Genomic DNA, 22,078 nt, shown 5'->3' with positions numbered 1-22,078 from the left:
CAAAAAAACTCGGCTTATACACAAGTATATACGGTAATTAGAAAATAATATAGTGTAAACTTTCTATAATGGATATACACAGGGGACCCAAAATTTTCTCAGTTAACTGAATTTTTCTATTGATAGATAGTGTAATACATTAAGAGCAGGATATAAAATTAAACTGTTTTTGAAGGTAGTTGGTCTATAAAAAATACATCAAAATGTTATATACCTTCACTCGCATCATGTATTCATGTAGAAGATTTTGCTCATTTTCCAACCTTCCATTCAGCTGACTGCATATCTAAATATTGAAAAATAATGCAAGACTTAATTCGACAAATACAATTTTTGATTTTTGCCATTTTCAGACCTGCCAACTTTCCAGATTTAGCCTGGCTATGCCGGATTTTAGAACATTTATAGAGTTTCCAGATTGCGAATTAGTATTGGTAGGCTTCAACAATTGCCATCAACATGGAAACAAATAAAAACTTGAAAAATGAAGAAAAGAAACAAGTGACTGGCCTGTTCACATTGAAAGTATTTTTTTCATACGTGTTTGATTGCAAGGCAGCTGGTAGAAAATTTAATAGGTATACTATGGTAATAGGTATTACTACGCCGGCCAATATTTTATAGTGGAAATGACAGAAAATCAAGATCTAAATACCAGATTTCACTAGTTGGGGGCGAAATTCCTAATTTATTTCTAAAAACTGTCTCTGGCTTCTATAAATTTATGATTATTAGAATGATTTCACGTAAAAAAAACTTTAACACAACAAAAATGTGCAATAAATGTCATTCAAGGAAGCGGCATTAAAAAAATTGACATTCTTTTAGATTAGTCGGACAAAAATACAGGAATGTCCCGCAAAATATGGTCACATTATGTATTACTTATGTTGGTTCTTATTATGGCCATAAAAAAAAAAAAAAAAATTTGCATGTAAATGTATACTTGCCAGATTTTTAAGTAAATTGCCAGATTTTTGTAAGGAAGTTTCAGGATTTTAACTTTCTGAAGGTTGGCAGGCCTGCATTTTTTAGTAATTTTTGCACTTAAAATTAAAGATGTTCAAAAATCTTGAGACTTAGCAACTTTGGTCCCATGTATATCTGAAAATACATGGCAAATACATGACCAAAAAACCCCCTTATACCCTATTTCTGTTCTCAATTTTTTTTAGTATTTCAGAAAGCACATTTTTAGTGTAATTTTAGTATAAAATACAGCCGTATATAATTACAATAGTTTTTTTTCTAGAAGGAGTTGATTTCTTGTCTGTGTGATTTTCTGAGAGCTGTTGAAATTTTTTAATGTTCAGAGATTTATAAAATCACATAAAATTGAGAATCGAAAATAAAATTCAATGAAAACTATTCAACTTTGCTAAGCAAGAATTTATCAGTTTGTAACTAATATTAAAATCAACAAAAACTGTATATTTTATTCTTAATTAACCATTTTAGCTAATTAAAAAAATCACTATATTTAAATAACTGCGGCGATGTATTGTTTCAATTAAAAATACGCCAACAGCACCCATTTGCATTCATATCTAAAAAAATATATTTTTATGTAGGTGAACCATGGAGGGTTAAGCAAGTAAAAAATGATTAAAATCAATAATTTCAATCAGCGAATTGTGATAAATTTCTTTTGAGACAATAAACAATGACATGTTTCACTAATTGACATATTTGAGGCTGCACAATAATCTAAATTTCTATATCTCTTCTATAATCATTATTATTTTATGGAAGTGCTATTTTCTCGGATGAATTTCCCTGAATTTGAAGAACACATTTTTTTTAAAATATATTTTAGTGCAACTTTAGAATCAGTGTTAGGGGTTTTTCATTCTTTTCTGACACTCTTCATGAAACACTCCGTGTATTTAATTAACAAAAACATTAACATTTTCATACTTGTTTATATTCTGAAATAATGGAAGTATTCCTGCTGATTTCAATCTCTGCTTGTTGAAGCTCTCGTCTGCATAGTTCCTTGAGCTAAAAATAAATCAATGTGAAAATGACGACTGATAAAACTTGATCTATTTCACTGATACAAAGAAATGAAATATTTCTGTAGCTTCTATTGAAATACAGTGAAACCTGTCCGATTTGGGCACCTACGATTCCATTAGTATCTGTCCATATTAGAGAGGTTATCAAGATATGGTAGTTCAAGATAAAGTAGTATTTTGAGGTACAGTATTGTGGACATTCTTTGTTTCTGAATTATGACCGGTTCCGTTCAAAACCATCCCATGCAGAGAGAAGTCCAATTGACAAATTTTACTATATTTTATTTTAGTATAAAACCCATATATATATATATAGTCGAACCTGATAACGAACTCCAATTCAACTAATTCCATGATTTAACAAATTTTCTGACATTCTGATGGAAATAAATACCAGACTAACATAATTATCAAACTTCTGATAGAAATAAAATTGTCTGTTTCTTACAATTTGCTAAATCTGGGTTCAATTGTATACAGTCAAATCTTGATAAGTTGAATGCGCAACGGCCGACAAAAACTTGGAGTTATCGTTAATTTGACTTATCAGAAATTGAGATTTCAGAATGGGAAAAAGAAAGATTTATTTTAAAATAATGGCGCTATTTATGAATATCGTATCAATAAAACATGTCAAACTACTGGAGATGAAGAAATTCAAGAAGATAAGTTATTCAATCTTAATCATATTTAATTATTGAATGAGAATAAATTTAGAAATAAACTCGAGATGCACATACTACTACTACTACTAAACCACACACATACATCTGGTACACATTCCTTGATGTAATGCCTAACAAACTGGTAAATGTCAGAATGTGCATGTATGTGTTTCTGTGTAATGCTTGTTATGTCTAATACTGCCATCAGCCATCAATGTTTCTAACTATGAGTGAAGTGTAATGATTAAACATTGTACATAATGTATTATGGAAATGGATGTATACACAACAGTCATATAAATGGAACAAATTTTAAATAAAGTGTATACATTACTTTCTGTCAAAAAATGTATTGAATTTTTTTAGTCGCTGTGGTGGTCGAGTGGTCATAGAGACAGTCTTGCATTGCGAGGACCTGAGTTCGAATCCCACAGTTGCCACAGTGGTGGTCGACTGAAGTTGGTTTTCTGTGGTTCCCAACTTTGAGGCGCGAATGCAAGCCGATCTCACCTTTAAAAAGTCTCGCCACAGAGAGCAACTGGCCCACAACAGTAAAATCTTCTATCATTACACTTCCCTCATATTTAGAAAAATTGATGATAGATGGCAGCACACTACATATAACAAGCATTACACAGAAACAACTTTACATTAGGTTCACAACATGGACATATACATTCCAACATGAACTAATTCGTTAGAAGTTCCGCAGAGGAATATGGACGAGGTGCATGCGTGGTTTAGTAGTAGTAGTGATTTTTTTAACTGCATTTTTTTCTTTCTTGTGAGAAAGCCATTCACTTTTTGCAAACAGATAAATGAATCTGCTAAATTATATATATATATATATATATATATATAATATTGCTATTGCTAAATTCTATTTTTTAAATTTCCTCTCACTCCCAAAAACTTTGACTGAAAGGAAGAAAACTTTGAGTAAAGGGAAAATTTTAACACTAAAATATGGAAAAGTTCTGGGGCCAAGTGAAAACTTTGAAACAGATACAGAGTTATCAGAGTTCGACTTATCATAGATTGACTGTATATATTTTCATGAGAACAGGCAGATTATTTTTATTCAGTATAACAGGGTCTTTTCGCATTGCAATATATATATATAAATTGTTTATATCCAACATCAGGGGAAGAACATCCATATGGCAATCTTACAGTCCACACTCATTTTTCAAACTTGAAAAATTAGTTCTTAACCACTTACCCGTGTCGCCCAAACTGGGTTCAATCAATTGAGAAGTACAATGTCATTATTTTGATTTTTTTGTTAGGAAAATATTAGTTTTCTTTTCACTTTGAAAGCCATATTAAGTTCTTTAATCTTTCTTATTGATGTAATGCACAAAATTAAACAGGGGAAAAAAGATACCATCCACTAAAGCTGGAGCTGTTTGGTCACATGTTCATAAGAAAACCAGCTTTTGCACTGGTTTTGATAGAAAACACCCTCTAGTGGTGAATGTATAAGCTATTTTGTTTTTGATGTCAATTTCTTTCTCCCTCTCTTCATCAAGATGTGAATTCATTGCTTTCTGACGAGTAGTAAAGGCTGAGGTTGTAGATAGTTTGGATAATGCTAACTTTAATTATGAACACCCAGTATTCATTACACTTCACGTAAAATAATTAAACTTAGTTATTAATTAATTACCTGGCTGACTTCAGTTTCCAATCTTCGCTTCTCATCTTCTACTTCAGCTTTACCCTTCTTAGTTATCTCAAGCTCTTTGCAATATAAGTCTGCTTTATCTTGAACCTTTCATTCCGAAAGAAAATTATTATTATACTGCTATTAACACTCAAAAATTTAATTATCAAAATAGAATTAAATAATGATTAAAGAAAATTATGATAAACTTGATAGGCAGAGCCAGTCATGACAACTGACTCTAGACAATCTATCCATCATTTAAAAAATGATAATTTAATTCTGAAAAATGTGAAACATATCAACACGAACTGCTATCAAATGAATGACTGATTACCGTTTTCAGGTCTTTACTGAGTTGTAATTTGACAGTAATTAACTCATTGGCTAATTCATCATTTTCATGTTCTAACCTCATATTACTCATCTGGTATCGATTGTTTTCACGCTGAAATGAAAATAATATCAAATACAATGAAACCTTTATATTCACGAGAGAAGTCCAAAGAAAAGGCAAATACACTGAAAAAATATGAAATTCCTCATGCGTTTTGACGCACTATAAGTGCCGTCTTCAGAGGAAATTTATAATAACCACAATCATGCTGATCAGAGATCCCACTTGAATTGGATACCAAAATTTAACTCCCTCTTGTTCAGCAGAAAAAATATATGTCTGTACAAGTCAAGTATTGTGGTCAGAATAAAGATGAGCTCCTGCTTGGTAATTATTTTATTGGCTTGTATTTGAATTTTCTTACAATTCCTGCTCGTAATGAACCTAAGCCATTGCGCTGTGATCAGTGGTGTTCTAATCAAATAACTATTTCACAAACAACCAATCAGAACATTGCATTAGACTTACATGCAGGCACTCAGCTTCATTCTGACCATGACAGTTGACTTGTACACAGAGGCAAGAAAACATTCAGGTAGCTGAAAGTTGCTGGTCGTCCAGTATATACGGGACTCAAGCACATATGCGAGAGGGGAAAGGTGTATTGCATTGTTTTTTCACAAATAATTTATTGGGAGTGGGGCTCAAATGGCCTGAGCTCTTATGTTCCAGTACCTAGTGTACAGAAGTATATTTTTTTTGCCGGGCAACCAGGAATGAAGTTTTGGTACCCAGTCCAAGTAGGATCCCAGGTCAGCATAATAGTGGTTATTATATTCATCCTCTAAAAACAATACCTGTAGTGTGTAGGAATTCATGAGGAACTTCATATTTTTTCAGTGTATTTGCCTTTTCGTTGGTCTTCTTTTGTGATTATATCAGGCAAAGGATTATTTATTCTTCTGAATCTCTATATGCCTCACAATTTCATGGTCCAACAATTCAACATCAGTTTGCTGATGGTATTGAATTTTTGTGTGGCACTACCATAATTATTTTCAAGATAACATAAAAATTGTCATTGATAAGATTTAATAGAATAGATGTTATAGTTATAAGAAATCTCCCAAGACCAAAGAGTAATATCATTCAAGAGATTATTTTTATATAAAGCAGAGGTTCTTAATCTTTTTGCGTTTCCCAGACAACCTGTGATAATAAAATGAAGGCCATAGACCTGCTTACAAAAGAGAATATTCAATATATATACCAATGTAAAAGTCAAGATTGTTTTTCCATCCAAGCTCTTCCTGAAATCCCTCTAAGGATATCGAACGGGTCTGTGGAACCCAGACTATGAACATCTGCTTTTGAGAATACCTTACAGTGAAACTTTGATGTATCACTTTTAATATAACATACTTCAGAAATGAAAATGACTTTCAAGAACATAACAGAAGTATAGAGAGAGCATCTGGCAATATACAGGATGGTTCAGATGTCCTGATCTGTTTTGAAAAAAAATATATAAAAAGCTGTTAAAGATAGAGACACAAATGCCTTAAAAATTTTTTCAAAGTTTTTATTTACTTCCATCCTTACTTCTATTCTTTGTGACACCCATGTTACAAATAACATGGCAAGAAATGCTGTATAGGCTTGACGTTTTCCACGACACAAAAAGTAGGCATGTAGATATTTTGTAGTAAGTAAAAAAACTTTAGAACCTTTTCTTTCAAATTCTTTAAACCATTTTTTATGATCTCTCTCTCTCTCTCTTTAACAGCTTTTTTTAAATATTTTTTCAAGAAAGGTCGGGACTTCTGGACCACTATGTATATTATTACTTTTTAATGCATGCTCTTGATGTGATATTAAAAATAAAACTTATTTCAATAATTAACAAGGTTTGCACACTCCTTAAAAATAATTGAAAAAAAAAATTACAATCATTTTTTCAAATGATTGTAACCATTTTTTGTGTGTAAATCTCTTCCATCAAGTTTTATCTTTCTCCTTCTAAACTATGGTCCGCTGAGGCGAAAACAAGCAGAGCAACAACGAGTTACAGGACAATGTTCAAAATAGGGGCATATGATCATGCATACCAGAGGAATTGCTGTGTTTAAAAAAGTATACCCCTAAAAAAAATCTGGCAGCAAAACACTGCCCTTAAAATACTTCTTCATAATATTTCAAACTATTAAATAAAAGTCAGTTGCACATATGACTGTGCTTTCTGATTTTTTTCTATTGAGTATGAATTTCGATACTGTTCTAAACATTAAATGATTTCTGCTTAGATATCATTTGCATGCTAAATGGCAAGGTGCATGTCATAAAAAAATTTAAAAATGCTGGTACAGCAAAAAATACTTTATTCTATGTCAAAGTATCTTCCCTTAGATGATAATGCAATGGTCCCATTGTTCAGTCCACTTTTTTAAAGCATGTACAGAAGGTTTTTCTGGAAGTTCAGTGAACCCTACATTGCTGAAATAACTAATTCTCCCACAGGGCTTCTCCTTCAATGTTGAAAACTGCTATAAATTGCATGATGCAAAATCTGGACTGTAAGGGGGTTGTGTTTCAGTTTAAAAAAGTTTGTGACAGCACATATCAAGAAAACAATGTGAACTAGTTTCAGTTTTGCAAACTTTATTGAGATAGCCTACTAAGGCTAAAAGCCTTTTCTACTTATTTCGAAAGTGGATTGAATGATGAGACCATTGCATTATTCATTTGAGGTAAGATATTTAAAAAAAAAGAATTATTTATTATTTTCTATGCATATATATATATATATATATTGATTTCACTCGAAGTTCTTATGGAACGCACCTTATGCAATGGTTGGTTTTTTTTAAAGACCTTTAGAACTTGATATTGTCTGCATGTTAAAATGGGAACTACAACTGTTCTTAAAAGTTATATACTGTATCTTAAATAAATTAATATTTCAAACTCAAATTAAGCATGAATAAATATTGAATATGAGTAAAAAAAATTTAAAATTGAGATTTTTTTCAACTGTGATATTAATGCCCTTGAAATTTTAAATGTTGCCTGGAAAGTGCTTGAATAGCCCTTAAATTTTTTTACTTTCAAAGACTATGAACCGCAATTGATTATGGAAAATAAAAATCAAGAAATTAATGTTTACCTGAAGTTTTTCAACGGGGCTTTCATGCATTCGTTCATGTTCTTTCATTGACATGAATTCCCTGGAAAACTTCTTCAGGTTTTTAATCTGCAACAAATGAGAATATAGGCAAATATATGCCAATATTTTTTGGCGATATTCATTAATAAAAATCAGAAAATTTCCAATATCACCAATAAATGTAACCTTTAGTTAGATCATTTGAAACAATTTTCACACCAAAATTCTCAAAAGACCAAAAAATATATGATTAAAGAGAATTACCTTCAGACTGTTTGCAGTAGCCATCAATAACCTTGCATTATCTTCTAACCTATACTTTTTGGGAAGCGATACCCTAAAATACTTGAGTACACCTTCAAAATCTAAGGCAAGTAAATCCCTTTTTGATAACTGCAAATTATAAGGAGATATATTCAGAAAAAAAAACTTGAAATATATGATACTGAATAAAAGAATATACAAAGTTGAAATTTCAAGTAATATTACAGAGCATAAATGCAAACAAGAGAAAAAGTATCATACATTTTCATTATAAAATTTGATGTAAATAACTATTTGTATAACTTGAATAACTTACTGCCATATTCGCCCACAGCGTTTAAACTACAATCGCAGGTAAAAGATTTAGAGATAGACACAGATTGGTAAATATCTTGAATTTGACCAATCCTTTCAACTGCAGTGTAATTTAAACTCTGTCAGTGAATACGGCTGTTGCTTTTTTTAATAAAAGAGAAACAAATATTGAATGCACCTCTCTCTTTCCATAAATCCTTGAATTTTTCACTCCATTAGAAACTATAAATTTCTACTCCATACAGACGAATGCCATTATAGCGGAAAAAAATCTCATTTTAACAAAAACTTTTCTAATCTCCCACATAAGTTTTCAAAGGAACAATTTAAAAATCTGGAATTCCTTTATAACAAAATTTCGTTACTACGAAGTAATTTCTCGGGTCTCCTGGAATTCGTTATAACAGGATTCGACTGTATAATAACAATGTTTTGGTAGCACTGGATATTTGTCTTGACTTTTCAAGATAATAACATAAACTTACCATCAAAAGTGCAAGGGCTACTTGAAATAATATATTTATACCCTGTAAAAAAAAAAGAAGTCCACAATCAAGTTGCTTTATATATAAAAAAAAATTAATACAGATATTCTATATATATACATAATTGATTTTATGTCTGTCTGATCTCTATACCAATATACAACTTTAGACTGATCTCTGTAAAATTTTGTGTATATACCAAACAGCACTCAACTTGAACAATAGGCTACTTTAGACTTATAACCCCATCATCCCGATCCCGGGTTCGAATCCCTGCATGTTCAAGTTTGTTACTTCTCCTTAACAATTGCACAAATCAGAGCAATTTCCAATATTCCAAATATCCTCAAAGTCTTAAGGATATTTGAAATATTAACAGAGCTGGGGAAAAAAACTGTGACAGCAGTGGGTCTCTACAATTACTTTTAGAACGTTTACTTTGGTTATTGTAGTTCCCGAACAATGCTTTTCAGACATAGTTATTCCTTTACAACAGTTTGTCACTTTTTTAATGCTGCCAAGTATATGGAGAAAACCTGGGCAGAGCCAGGTATTATAGCTAGTAACCAATAAATCTACTATGTTTAAAAAAAGCAGAATAGCCCCCCCCCCCTTCATGAATCAAGTTGATACATTGATATGGACTACTACTACTTTAGCGTGCATGCACCTTGTACACATTCCTTCGCGGAATCTCCAACGAATCGGTTCATGTTGGAACATGTTGTGTGAGTGAATGTAAATGCATGGTCCTAATGTGTTTATGTTTTTAGAATTCTGCTTGTTTCATGTTCTTCCTAGTGCTGCCATCTGTGTTCCTGTATTTTAAATTCTTGAACTTTCGTAAGTACAATGTTGTAGGTCTGCCTGCTCTCAGCTGAGAGACTTTTTCAAATGGAAGACCAGCTTGCATTCACATGCGCCCGAGTAGTGTGGTAGTAAGATGCTTGTCTACCACCATGAAGGTTGCTGTCATGGTCCTGGGTTCAAACCTGAGTGAGGATATAGATAAGATATTTCCCTTAACAAACTTGAGGCGACCACAAATAGACAGTGCCTTCATTTCCAACCTATCACATTAATGGCATTAAATTGCAATATAGCGATATGGCCAAAGTTGGTGTTTGGTGAAGTAGCTTGCATTCACACCTTGAAGTTGGAAAACTGCAGAAAACCATCATTAATATGGACTACATTCCCATGTAACTTTTTTTCCTACCATTTTCAAACCTTCAAAAATTGTAACACATTACAAACTATTGGAACTAAAGAAATATAGAAAATATATTCAAATCCACCAGTAGCCTTTTTGCCCAAGACTCTGCCAAAAAGCTGAGCTGGAAGATATCTCATCAACGAGATAAGTCCAGTGGCAGAGTTCTGGCATTCATTCAGCCTTTTTAGCTCAAGAAACCGATCTTTGACAACATCATTAGTTTATGTGCATACAAATGCAGACCTTGAACAAATACTTACATCCAACAGGAAGATGTCAAGGATATAGAAGACGACAAAAAGAGGGAACTTGGCAGTAAATAAAGTCAAGAACCATTGAGAAGCAAACATGTGAGCCTCTATGCCGAGGTCGAGGAAATGTGCATAAAGTTCAGGTAGATGAGCCTATAAAAAAATCAATTTTCGTAAATTACAAGATTTAAAATTACTTCTATATTATTTGGGTTCTGAAAAATAATTTTCTACTTTGAATTTTGATTACCTCTATGGACTTTTCCAGTTGGTAAAGCTTCAAATGTAGCTCCTCAAAACCATTCTTGAAGAAATCTCTCAACTTATAGTCATACATTATTTTTACAAGAACACTAAATGCTTGCTCTTCTGGCATCTTAAAATATGAAAAATAACAACACAGAATAACTTATGATGGAGATTTATAGAAATACATACATACACAACAGAACTCATTGATTATGATATCATGTCTAAATTAAGTATGGAATCATTTTTGGAGCTACTGTGTTTGCTGTTTATAAGATGCTTGATAAGATGTTAATATAATAATGAATCATATGGTTTGGAAAGGTTTTTTTTTTAACTGCTTAGGAAAGGGTCCAAAGGTGCCGTCCACAAAAATTATGAAAAATTAAAGTACATTCATCTCACCAAGGAAAACATAAAAACAAAAAAATTAGTGGTAGAATGCAATTATTAAAACTGCAAAAAATTATTAAAAATTACAACAGTTGGCTACTCATTGCCTCTAATGCTTCTTGGCGATTTACCTATAAAAAATTTTCTTTTTACCCTTTTTTCTCTACACCCTCTATGAAAAACCTCTCATTTTTCTTCCTTTTTTGTTTCCTCTTCCTTTTTCTGTGCTGTACCTGGTCATGTGTTGTTTGAATGACGTCACTCTAGGGTTGCAGAATTTTAAATTCATTCTTAGCCTCTATTGCCATTCAGTATATTAATATTTAAAAAATTTTTTGGGTGGCCCATAATAATTCAGCAGAATTTTTTTAATGTTTCTGTGCATATTTAAATGAGCAGAATCAGTACTAGGTTTTTGGCTCAGAGTAGAGCAGCTTACTTTTTCAATCTCTGATTAAATTTGAATTTAAACACAAAACTTTCTGTGCACCAAACTCCAGTGTTAAATTAGGGGTTATCTTTGACTAAGTGTAGCTTGTTGGATGAAACCCACTTCATTTGTAAAAAACACTGCATTTCTCAGTGCGATTTTCGTCAATGAATGATTCTAGCCATCGGCAATAACTTAAATGTTTAATTGGATCAGAAGCTTTTCTTGAACATCACAAATATGGTAGGTGTTAAACTTTGATTTGTATGACATTTGATATTTTTTTACTTTGATTTCTTCAAGTCTCCGTGAGCAGTCCATATGAAAAATCCATCTGTAATGCCAGCTTTCTAACACTCTTTAAAAGTGAGTTCAACATTTTGTCCTTTGCTTTGTGCATTTTTTGCTGGCCTAGCAGAGATGGATATCCACTTCTCTTCCAGTCTCCACCATTTCCAGTTTTTGGGAAACAGGATTCTAATCAGAAGATTGTTGTCTTGCTGCATGCAGAAACATTAGAAAATTCATTTCTGAGCTCCGTGATAATGGCTTCAAATGAGAGTTGAAAAATATTGCTCAGTCATAGAAAAATTATTTTCTCCCGCAAAAAAAAAAACCGATTGCGTCACACAGCAAACTAAGAGCTGCTGAGAGTATCAGTGTGTATGAAATGTGGGAAAAAAATCACTTTTGATTTAGAAGTGCTGCCATTTATCAATTTGCATTTACAATTAGTAAAATTTGAAAAATTAAATACTTCACAGCAGATTCCGTGACTTTTGGAACACCCGGTATAATAAGTATAAACTTATAATTTTATGAAGAAAGGGTTATGATAGCTATGAATGTTAATTTTAAAAATGCAAAAAAAAAAAATTGTCCCATTACAATGACTCTCAATAATTATGAATTATAAAAATATATTTTTCAAAATTAATTGTAGAAGAATGATTGAAATCACTCACATGTAGCAGAAGAGCGGCAGCAAGGTATGATTGGCCTTGACAGTATCCAATTTCTGAGTCATATATTGCATATGCCTAAAACAATAGATTTCCACTTTCATTACCATGGTAGAAGTTCATTATATGATTTATGAAAAACATTTTTAAGACCAAATAATCAAAATCATAATCCTCATTTCATTATTTATAGTACACAATGGTGAAAAAGTTTTCAACATATATAATTGGCGAGTTGAAGATCTGGTTTTCCCATGCATAAAGGCACCTATGCAATCAATACTCATTTCAAAAAATATTTTGAAACACGTTTCATGTGGGCCTATGTAAAACTCCTCTTTTGCAGACACCAGTGGGACAAAAAGAACTTGTCAATAAAAGAGGGGGTATGCATTAATCAGGGATTTGAAATAATTATTTGGCTATAAAAGAGGGGGGTGACCATTAAGAGGGGTTTTAATGCATTTAAATCGTGCAAGTTATAAAATACGTGAATAATTGGATTTCTAATGAGAATTCTTGTCACCCAATGTTGAAACTAAAAGAAATAAAAGGTTTTTATTGATCAGAGTTTGAAGGTTTACCTTGCAGATTTTATACAACGAGTCTTGACCAACGCTTCCACTTTCTCGGAAATGTTCATGGGCTGGAAAAGTTCTGTTTATATCTCTTTGAATCACATTACCAGCAGCACATTCCTGTATCAAATATCCAAATCAAATGAAGTTTTTAACAAGATTAATATTATTTTCAATACAAATATATTTCCTGACATTATTTAAACCATTTAAATTATTTAACCATTTATTTATTTAAACCATAAACAAGATTAATATTATTTTCAATACAAATATATTTCCTGGCGTTATTTAAACCATTACTGACTCTTAACTTGTCATCGATATAAAAAATATTAAGAGCGTACACTAACCTGCCCAATCAGTGTCCTATATGTTTCAATAATCTCTTTATCATCTGAGCAGCCAGCCAAAAGTGGCCAAATCTCTCCTCTGAGTGCTTCTGGGATTCCCCTTCGCACAAGAACAGGCAACTGCTTTGGCCTTTGTTTGAGATTTTGCCTCCACTTGGACAAAACATCACTCCAACCCTCAAGTTCATATTCCGAGCATTCCTTGCTAACTTCTCCAGTTCCACTCAACAGTGGCTCATCATTATCTAGAATAGAGCCATGACAAAAACTGATATGAATGATATGAAGAAAATAAAAAAAAAATTTTTTTTACAGCACACATAAAATTTTGAAGCTACAAAATATTTTTTTATAAAAGGAGTTATTTTTTGCACCTGATTCGGTTTCTTGTTCAAGTTGAGACGTGATAGAATGAGAACTTCCTCTATGGTTCAGATTCCAGAGATGAGGATTCTTTCTCTGGTTTGAACTTTGTAAACTCATCACTTCATAAAGAGGATCTGGTCCATTCTCATTTTCTACCTGTAGTGGCAGGAAAAAATAATATTTCTTTTTTGCCATCAAGTTTGTGGGTGGGGGGGGGGGAAGATTAAAGTCAGAATGGTGTAAGTTTCATTTTCAACAATTCTGACCGAGTCCAGAAATGCAACTTGGAGGTGCTAAGTTATTGAAAGAAATGAATTAAGTCTTAGCTTCAACATTTTACCATTATAGATTGTGAAATCACAAAATTTTTATCATGGGACTCTATGAAAACAATTCTAGTAAAAAAAAAAAAAAACCCTTCTTTTTCTCAAAATGAGGATTAATTGACTTACGCCACTGACTTTAACCCCCTCCTCCTTATATGTGTCAAGTAATGTGAAATGAATAATTATTTCTATTATCTAAATTACTGTAAAGCAGTGGTTCCTCAAAGTGTGTGTCAATCAACTAGGAAGAGGGGTTGCGAGAGATTCTCCAAAATGAAAATATTCAAATCAGAAATTGATTTTTATTTCAAAAATATGTCAAAACTAAATAAATGCCTTTATTCAGCTGAGCTACTTACTATGTATCATACAATGTAATTTTATCTACTCGTACAATAATCAATATATCAAGTTAATACTTATACAGGGTGTCTCAGAAGCCCAGTTTACATGGGAAATACAAAAAGTGGGTTTAAAACCTGCTTCAAGAATTTTCACCAATGACTGCTCTTCATTTCTTTCCTTACGAAGGAAAAAATTCGTCCAGCGGGTGCGAGAACTCCCAATGCTACCACAATATTTGCACATGTGAATGTGGCTAGAGAGAATCACCCAATTTCAAAATTTTATATTATTAAAAACACATAATAAGTAATACATGTAAATATAAGGAGAAAAATGTCTGTTTTATAGATCAGAAAAAATAATTTAAGGGTTGATTTCATATGCAGAATCATTTTAAAATCGGTTGATTCTTTCTTAAATCACCCTGTATACGAAAATCAAGAAGCATACACCTCACACACTACACTTCAATCTTACATAAAGAACACTAATTACATAAAAAAACAAAATAAATATTTATATGATATTAAAAAAATCTTTGAAATCAATATCACCTAATTAAAATTGAAACAAGTGTTCTGAAAAGGGTTTTCAGGACAGCATGCTTACTGGCAAAAAATCGGAATGGCTTGGAGAACAGGGACATACGGTCAGCCTATGGAAGGGGGTCACCGATAAATCTTTTGGTCAAAACGGGGTCAGGCTTCAAAAAGTTTGGAAACCCCACTGCTATAAAGGATTCCCAAAATTTTCTTTTGTTTAAAAGAAAATTTCCCATTTAATGCCGAGAATTTTCATTGAAACTAGTTTGCGGATATTGCATATATAATTCAGCTATAGGTTTTTTTTTAAACTGTGCCTCCCTGTTCAGTTGCTTGAGCAAGATGTGAAATTGCGAAGGTACTCAGTGATACGCTTTTTCTATGCATTAGTTGGATAGAAATAGTGTACAGAGAGGTGAGTGTATAGCATTTGTGCAGCACAACAGGTTTTGGGATTGAATCCCTTCTCAAGCTGAGATTCTTGTACATTTTAATGGTAAAAGACTTAAAAAAACCTCTTGGGGAAAGGGGAAGTTGGACCCCCTCCCCTTTAAAGAAAAAATCCTGCGTATGCTACTGGGCAAGTGTATGTTATCAAAGCTCACGGAAGCTGCTACAGAAAGAACTTTAAAAAAACTCTGGGTCAAACAAAATTCTCTCTTAGACATTTTAGTGTCTTATAAATGTTATACAACTAACACAATTCACACAAATGATATATCCATGAATCTTTCCTGAAAGAGATATCAAATTTATAACTTCATACGTTGGCTAAACTTGTATAATTAAGTATTCATTTGTAAATGCTGGACAAAACTATTAAACCATAACAGCTGAACAACACGGACTGTTGAATGAAAATTACTCACTTCCTTTACCCTGAGATAGAACTGCTCGTGTAAAACTTTCCTAGTTAAATGCCAAAACCTTTCTGTAGGTAGGAAAATTTTGGCTTTGGTCTCTATCACAAATCGTACTGGCTCTTCGATTCCAGCAAAAACCAGGTCAACTGCAACTGTGAAGTAAACCTGATGATCTGAAAGATTAAAAAAACCTTGGTGTGATGCAGGAATTATTTTAAAAATAACTTTATCAGTCCAATACGCTATTTGCAATGCATTAAATGTTCTTCTACAAGCTAAAGAATAAGTTTATATAAATTTTCTTCTGATATTGTGTAATTTTGCAAGTTACATTTCATCAATTTTTTTAACATTTCATTTAAATATTATTTTCAGTGGCATTGGAGCTGTGGGTGATCAGCACCCATGGTAATTTGTGACCCCTGAAATTGAATCAGAAATCAAAACTTCCTACATAAAGCTTAAAGCAAACACCCACAAGTTTAAAACATTTCAAACACCTCTTGATTATTCTGATAGCAAAAAAACTGCATATCAGTTTGCATTCACGTCTGGATTGGAATAAATCAGCTACTGAAGTTTGATAATTTCTGATCATTAAACCACAGAAGCTTCATCAATATTCAGGAGTGAAGCTCCTCTGAAAATAAGTATTTATACCAAGAAAAATATGCATTAGGAATATTTTAATTATCACTAACAAAGCAAAACTGAACATGAAAAAAAATAAATAAAAGAAACTAAACTTCGTACCTCTTGGAGTCACTGTGTTAAGTATCTCAAAGGCAGGATCCATCGGGTTCCAACTGGCTGAGATATGGTATAATGCTTTCTCGCCACTAAGAACTCTGTTCATTACCACCTTTGAAACAAAGATTGAAATAAAGACTTGTACAACTTGAATATTTAGAGGTGACATACTGCATAAATAAATTCAATTGAAAAAATTCATTGATGACATTAGAACTTAAAGTTAAGGGTGTCATACGTTACAAAAATAAGTAAAACGTTCTCTTGGTCAACCAATATATTTTGAATTTTTCTTCTACCAGCATGTCTTCAATTCAGTGTTTCTTTCCTATGTACAGCTCACATAATGGAGTTTACTTTATCCCATATTAATTTTTTTTTTACAGAAAAATAACTTTTTGCGTATATAAAGTAAATTACCAAATATGTAAGCATCAAAATTTTGCTACATGTGAAAATTTGTTGTATGAAAGTTCATTAAATAGAGGCACACATTGTATTTAGCACCCATGTTTCATGGAAAAATTTAAAATGATTTAATGCAGAGCAAACATTAACTTCCGTTTTGGAATTGAAAGGTTTTGCTGCTACAAATAACAATAGCTTCCATTTATACATTTTTACTAAAAAAAAGTTTAAAATCTAGTTTTCATGCTGCACATCCCAACAAACATTTTCCCAGTTACTTATTATGATTTTTCACTTGGTTTGGCTTCATTAGCATATAAAAAATATCTTCGACAAGCTACAGAGGGAATTTTTAAATTTCAGTTACCTTCTTTTAGCTACAAAATTATGATTGATCACATTCTGGGGGAAGTATTTTGCATAAAAATCCATAGTACTGTTTCAGCAATGTGTTTTTTTGAGTTAAAAATTTTTTGATGACAAAATTATTATTTTTACTAGTCAAATTCATCCCGCAGAGAGCAGGCAGACCTACAACACGATACTGACATAATACAGAAATTCAAGCATGCATTTCCATCTTTCTTTCAGAAAATGGATGGTAGCGTGAACACGAAACAAGCGCAATTCAACAACATAAATAGATAAGGGCAGTGGTTCCCAACCTTGCATTTCAGACACATGTATATGCCTTTACAATGGTTTGTCACTTTTTTAATGCTGCCTGTATTATGTATAACAGTTTATTCTTTTGTAATGGTTTGTCACTTTTTTAATCCTCCCAGTAATTGAAGAAAACTCGGGCAGTGCCGGGAATTGTAGCTATTATTTATAAAATTGGATTTAGCACTCTGACTGACAGAGCTGTTTTTTTCTTCAAAAATGATTGTTGATGTTAACTATTGAGAAAAGATAATTTTTTAAACATTTTTTTCAGTAGCAATATGGAAGGGGGATATGTTTATGTTTTTCAGTAGCAAAGCATAAGTTAGTTTGCTATAAAATTTTGGAATAAGGTATGTAAAATGGGTTTCCTTCACTGTTTTATGTATTAAGGGAATATTGTTTTATTTAGAATGTTGTAGTATATATTTGATGTCCTTGATAAATTGAATACAAATACAAGGCCACAACAGACAAAATGCCCAACGAGGTGGCTGAGAAAAAGATGCCCATAACAAATATGGATAGCATATATTACTAAAATACAGCAACCCAATTAAAAATGCAATTACAAAAATTATAAACAATATTGGGTTGTGGGATTTCGAGATGGGTTTTCGATGGTCATTTCACTGGTGCAGCTTAAACACAGAAGGGATATCAAAACTGTTTTTTTTTTCTTTGCACAGGTGAGAATTTTGAACTGAACCACTCCGTTAGACCTTCCTAAAGCCACTGTACAGTCGTGTGGGCATCGTGCTAGACTCTCACCATGAAGATCTAGGTCCGAACCTTGTTGGCAGCACAGTGGTGGTTGATTGAAGCTAGTTTTCTGTGGTATTCTAACTTCGAGATATGAATACGAGCTGGTCTCCCATTTTGAAAAGGTCTCTCCCAGACAGCAAGAAAATCTTCAACATCAACATGGTACTTACATAACATGAAAATTCAAGCGCTTACCATCTTTACTTCAAAAATATGGAAGATAGATGGCAATACCAACAAGAACACAAAACAAGCACATCTCTCACAACATAAATACATTAGAGGTGTCACATACACTCAGGACATACAAGTACATTCCGACATGTACTGATTCATTAGGCATTCCCCAGAGGAATGTGTACAAGGTGCATGCATGATTGAGTAGTAGTAGCAGTCCTTCCTATAAAATCTCCTTTTATTCTGTCTGATGTATTTTCAGACCAGGTGGAATGTGTATTACTGTTGGGAAAAGAAAACAGCTCACAGGTCTGACACCTCAACGTGACACCCAAATTAAGTGTTAAGTAACTGGGAAACTGAAATCAGTATTTGATTTAGATTATTCTTGCACACCTTTTGAAATAACATTTCATTTTCCATATGATAGGATGTATAACTAATATTCACCCAAAAGTGGAGCTAACGCCTATCTGCATATGAAGAAGACCTGTCCCAAACAGTGTTTACTTAATTAAAAATGAATGAGAAAAAATAAAATGAAAATAAAAAATAAGAAAATTCATAAAATACCTTGATGAAATCAAGATATCAAAATATAAGAGGATTTAGTTTTTCATTTACCCCTTCCAAAGGATGGAGATCTGTGTATCCAAGATTGCGACCAGCAGATATCAAAAGTCCAAAACACCTATAATGGAACCAAACTATTAAATGAAGTGAGTAAAAAGAATAAGTTTGAAATATATTTTATGAATTTGTCATTCACACAGTAATGATTGCACTTTTTCTTTTCTCCGCAACCCACCTTTGTATTATAAGCTCCTCCTTGTTGTTGGAAATTTGATTGACAGTGACTGTGACCATTTTCTCAAGATCACACCTGAGCTTGAAACAGTCTTTGTCCATTGGACATGATACAAAATTTCCCTGAAATCGATAAAAGTTCATCACACATGAAAAAATTTGAAAAATCTGCTGCAAAAAATATAAAGAAGTATAATTGAACTGAAACAATAATACTTGGTTGTTTTCATATCAAAGAAAACATTGATACCTACAACATGGCTACAGGAATATAATGGGTATCAATGTTTTCTTTGATAAGAAAACAGCTACTGTTGGGAAGAGAAAGCAGCTTGCAAATCTGGCAAACGTCGCCAACATGATATCCAAATTAAATGTTAAGTAACTGGGAAACTGAAATTAGGATTTGATTAATTACATATAATTATAAAAGGACATACTTTAAGGTCCTCTTCCTTTAGGTCAAGCACAGTCTCGTAAACATATATCTGCTGATTATTTTTGATTGACATTCCAATAGGAGCTTTTTCTGAAATAATTGAATCAACCCTCATCATCTGCAATTTGGGAACTCTGCAGAAAGCTGCTCTAAATGTTTGAAGAAGCTTCACGACCTGAAAAATATTTAAAAAATGTAAAAATTTTTGACAGCACAAGTAGTTTTACAAATACAAATACAACGCCACAACAGGCAAATTGCCCAACGATGTGGCTGACTTAAGAACATCATGGATCACTGAGCCATTTTTTGGAGGCCCTACCTACTACTACTACACCACACATGCACCCCACCCACAACCCCCCCTCCCCTCCCCGCGGAACCCCCCAACGAATCGGTACATGCGGGAATGTGCGTGTACGTGTAGTGAAACCTGACGTGGAGTTTTGTTGTTTCTCTGTAATGCTTGTTATGTGTAGTGCTGCCATCTGTCACAAGTTTTTCAAACTATGAGTGAAGTGTTATGATTGAATGATTTATCGTTGTAGGACTGTTGCTCTCTGTGGCGAGACTTTTTAACGGGGAGATCGGCTCGCATTTGTGCCTTGAAGTTGGGAAACACAGAAAACCAACTTCAGCCGACCACCACTGTGGAGTTCGAACCCGGATCCTCGCATCGCGAGTCCGTCACTATAACCACTCAACCACCACAGCGGCAACAGTTACAAAACGAAAAGCATAAACTTATAGACTATATAAAAATCAATGACAAAGTTATTGAAAATTCTGCTGATTTTATATTTTGTCATTAAATTTCAATACATCAATGTAGAAATCTACTGGCATAGAGAACCATGTGATATTCTTAAACTCTGTAGATTAAAGTAACTACTCACGGTTTCAGGACTATCACATTTGAAAACATGGCACTGGAAAATGGCAGTTTCTGCACTACTGCCATGGCTGCATGCAAAAGCAAAACATTCTTTTTCTTTAGAATCTGGAAGACCTCTTGCGCAAAAAAGTATCCGATTAATTGCAAAGGTCGCTATTTCATTGGTGCTATCAGTCTCTAATAAGCTACAGAGAAAAAAGTTGACAAATCAACATATGTTACATATCCAGATTACGAAAAACTAACTGATAACATTCAAAATGTAATATCCACTGTGAAATATGTAAGTATGTATCAACAGCACATCTTCATACTTAAAAATAGTTGCGAGATAAATTCCAATATGCAAACTAGTGATTAAATCATATTTTGCACACGTTCACCTGAACATAGTTTTATGTTTATATTATACTCACATGACAGCCCCTTCAGAATGACTAGGAACTGACAGGGTGATTTGGATCGCTTGCTCCAGTGGCTGGTCATTAAGAATGGCCATATTACGCTGTATCTCTTTCTCGCTGCGTGGAGCATTTATTGCAGCACATCCTAGATACGTGACATGTGGAAACAATGTGCAGTCTGTGTCTACAAATTGTAACGACGATGACCTAGAAACACTGCCTGAAAACAAGCATTAAAGAAACTAAGTTTTATAATTGCGAGTGATAGCATGAATGAATGTCAGAACTCTGCCATCGAACTCATCCTGTTGTCGAGATCTCTTCCAGCCCAAGGCAGAGTCTGGAACACTTTATTATTAAGCCCCAAAAAAAGAAAAAATACAAACATATAACTGGTATATATATATATATATATAGTGGATCCTGCTTATGTTTTTCAAAAAACCATCATGGAAAACATTGTAAGTGGGAAAATGCTTTAAACAGGAAATATTAATAAGAATTTCTTATAGTTAAGACCACAAAAATTAGCCGTACTAAGTGGGAAAATGTTATAAGCAGGATTTATTTAATATAAAAAAAATATGCAAACCTATAAAAGTACGACAGTATATTTTCCTAGGCATTGGGTACTGCAGCGATTAACAGATTTTTACCATGATAACAGATGAAATGGAGTTGGAAATAGTTGGAGAATGTTCCAGAGTTTCGTTAAAAGAATGAATGTCTATTTTATTAGAAGTAATTAGAGTCACCCCAGTCATCTGTTATCTTACACACGTCATATACATAAAATAAATTTGATTATAAGCGAGTTATCTCGATTAACACCTTGTAGGCAAGCAAATACGATTGATGAGTGTTGTTAATTTCTGGACAAGAAGCCAGCAACTGGGTTGAGTTCATTCACTCTGATGAATCAGATGAAAATATAAAAAAGTATAGATTTTGTGGCGGGGGGGGGGGGGGGAAATATATACAAT

The 22,078-nt window shown here is 32.9% G+C and overlaps 1 protein-coding gene across 2 annotated transcripts in view; it reads right to left on the bottom strand.

Annotated features, from left to right (window-relative positions):
* The window catches only part of LOC149087064 (rab GTPase-activating protein 1-like), a 33,927-nt gene that overhangs the window by 7,365 nt on the left and 4,484 nt on the right, over positions 1-22,078 (bottom strand). For both annotated transcript variants that reach the window (XM_089231291.1, XM_089231292.1), the window contains exons 4-23: positions 21,108-21,315; positions 20,693-20,876; positions 19,798-19,971; positions 19,359-19,480; positions 19,175-19,241; positions 16,541-16,649; positions 15,794-15,960; positions 13,720-13,867; positions 13,346-13,590; positions 12,999-13,112; positions 12,418-12,492; positions 10,631-10,756; positions 10,390-10,533; positions 8,914-8,955; positions 8,114-8,242; positions 7,850-7,936; positions 4,687-4,797; positions 4,353-4,457; positions 1,918-2,001; positions 215-286 (exon numbers count right to left, since the gene is read on the bottom strand). In XM_089231291.1, the coding sequence (XP_089087417.1) occupies positions 215-286; positions 1,918-2,001; positions 4,353-4,457; positions 4,687-4,797; positions 7,850-7,936; positions 8,114-8,242; positions 8,914-8,955; positions 10,390-10,533; positions 10,631-10,756; positions 12,418-12,492; positions 12,999-13,112; positions 13,346-13,590; positions 13,720-13,867; positions 15,794-15,960; positions 16,541-16,649; positions 19,175-19,241; positions 19,359-19,480; positions 19,798-19,971; positions 20,693-20,876; positions 21,108-21,315 (2,513 nt within the window). The remainder of the gene's footprint in view (positions 1-214; positions 287-1,917; positions 2,002-4,352; positions 4,458-4,686; positions 4,798-7,849; positions 7,937-8,113; positions 8,243-8,913; positions 8,956-10,389; positions 10,534-10,630; positions 10,757-12,417; positions 12,493-12,998; positions 13,113-13,345; positions 13,591-13,719; positions 13,868-15,793; positions 15,961-16,540; positions 16,650-19,174; positions 19,242-19,358; positions 19,481-19,797; positions 19,972-20,692; positions 20,877-21,107; positions 21,316-22,078) is intronic.

The sequence above is a fragment of the Pholcus phalangioides genome, unplaced genomic scaffold (genome assembly GCF_987345545.1).
Source record: "Pholcus phalangioides strain wild (caught in Gottingen) unplaced genomic scaffold, Ppha-v1.0 ptg000004l_1, whole genome shotgun sequence".
In the NCBI taxonomy this organism is placed as follows: Eukaryota; Metazoa; Arthropoda; class Arachnida; order Araneae; family Pholcidae; genus Pholcus; species Pholcus phalangioides.
Note: the sequence above shows the minus strand (reverse complement) of the source record. Positions and strands in the feature narration are given on the sequence as shown.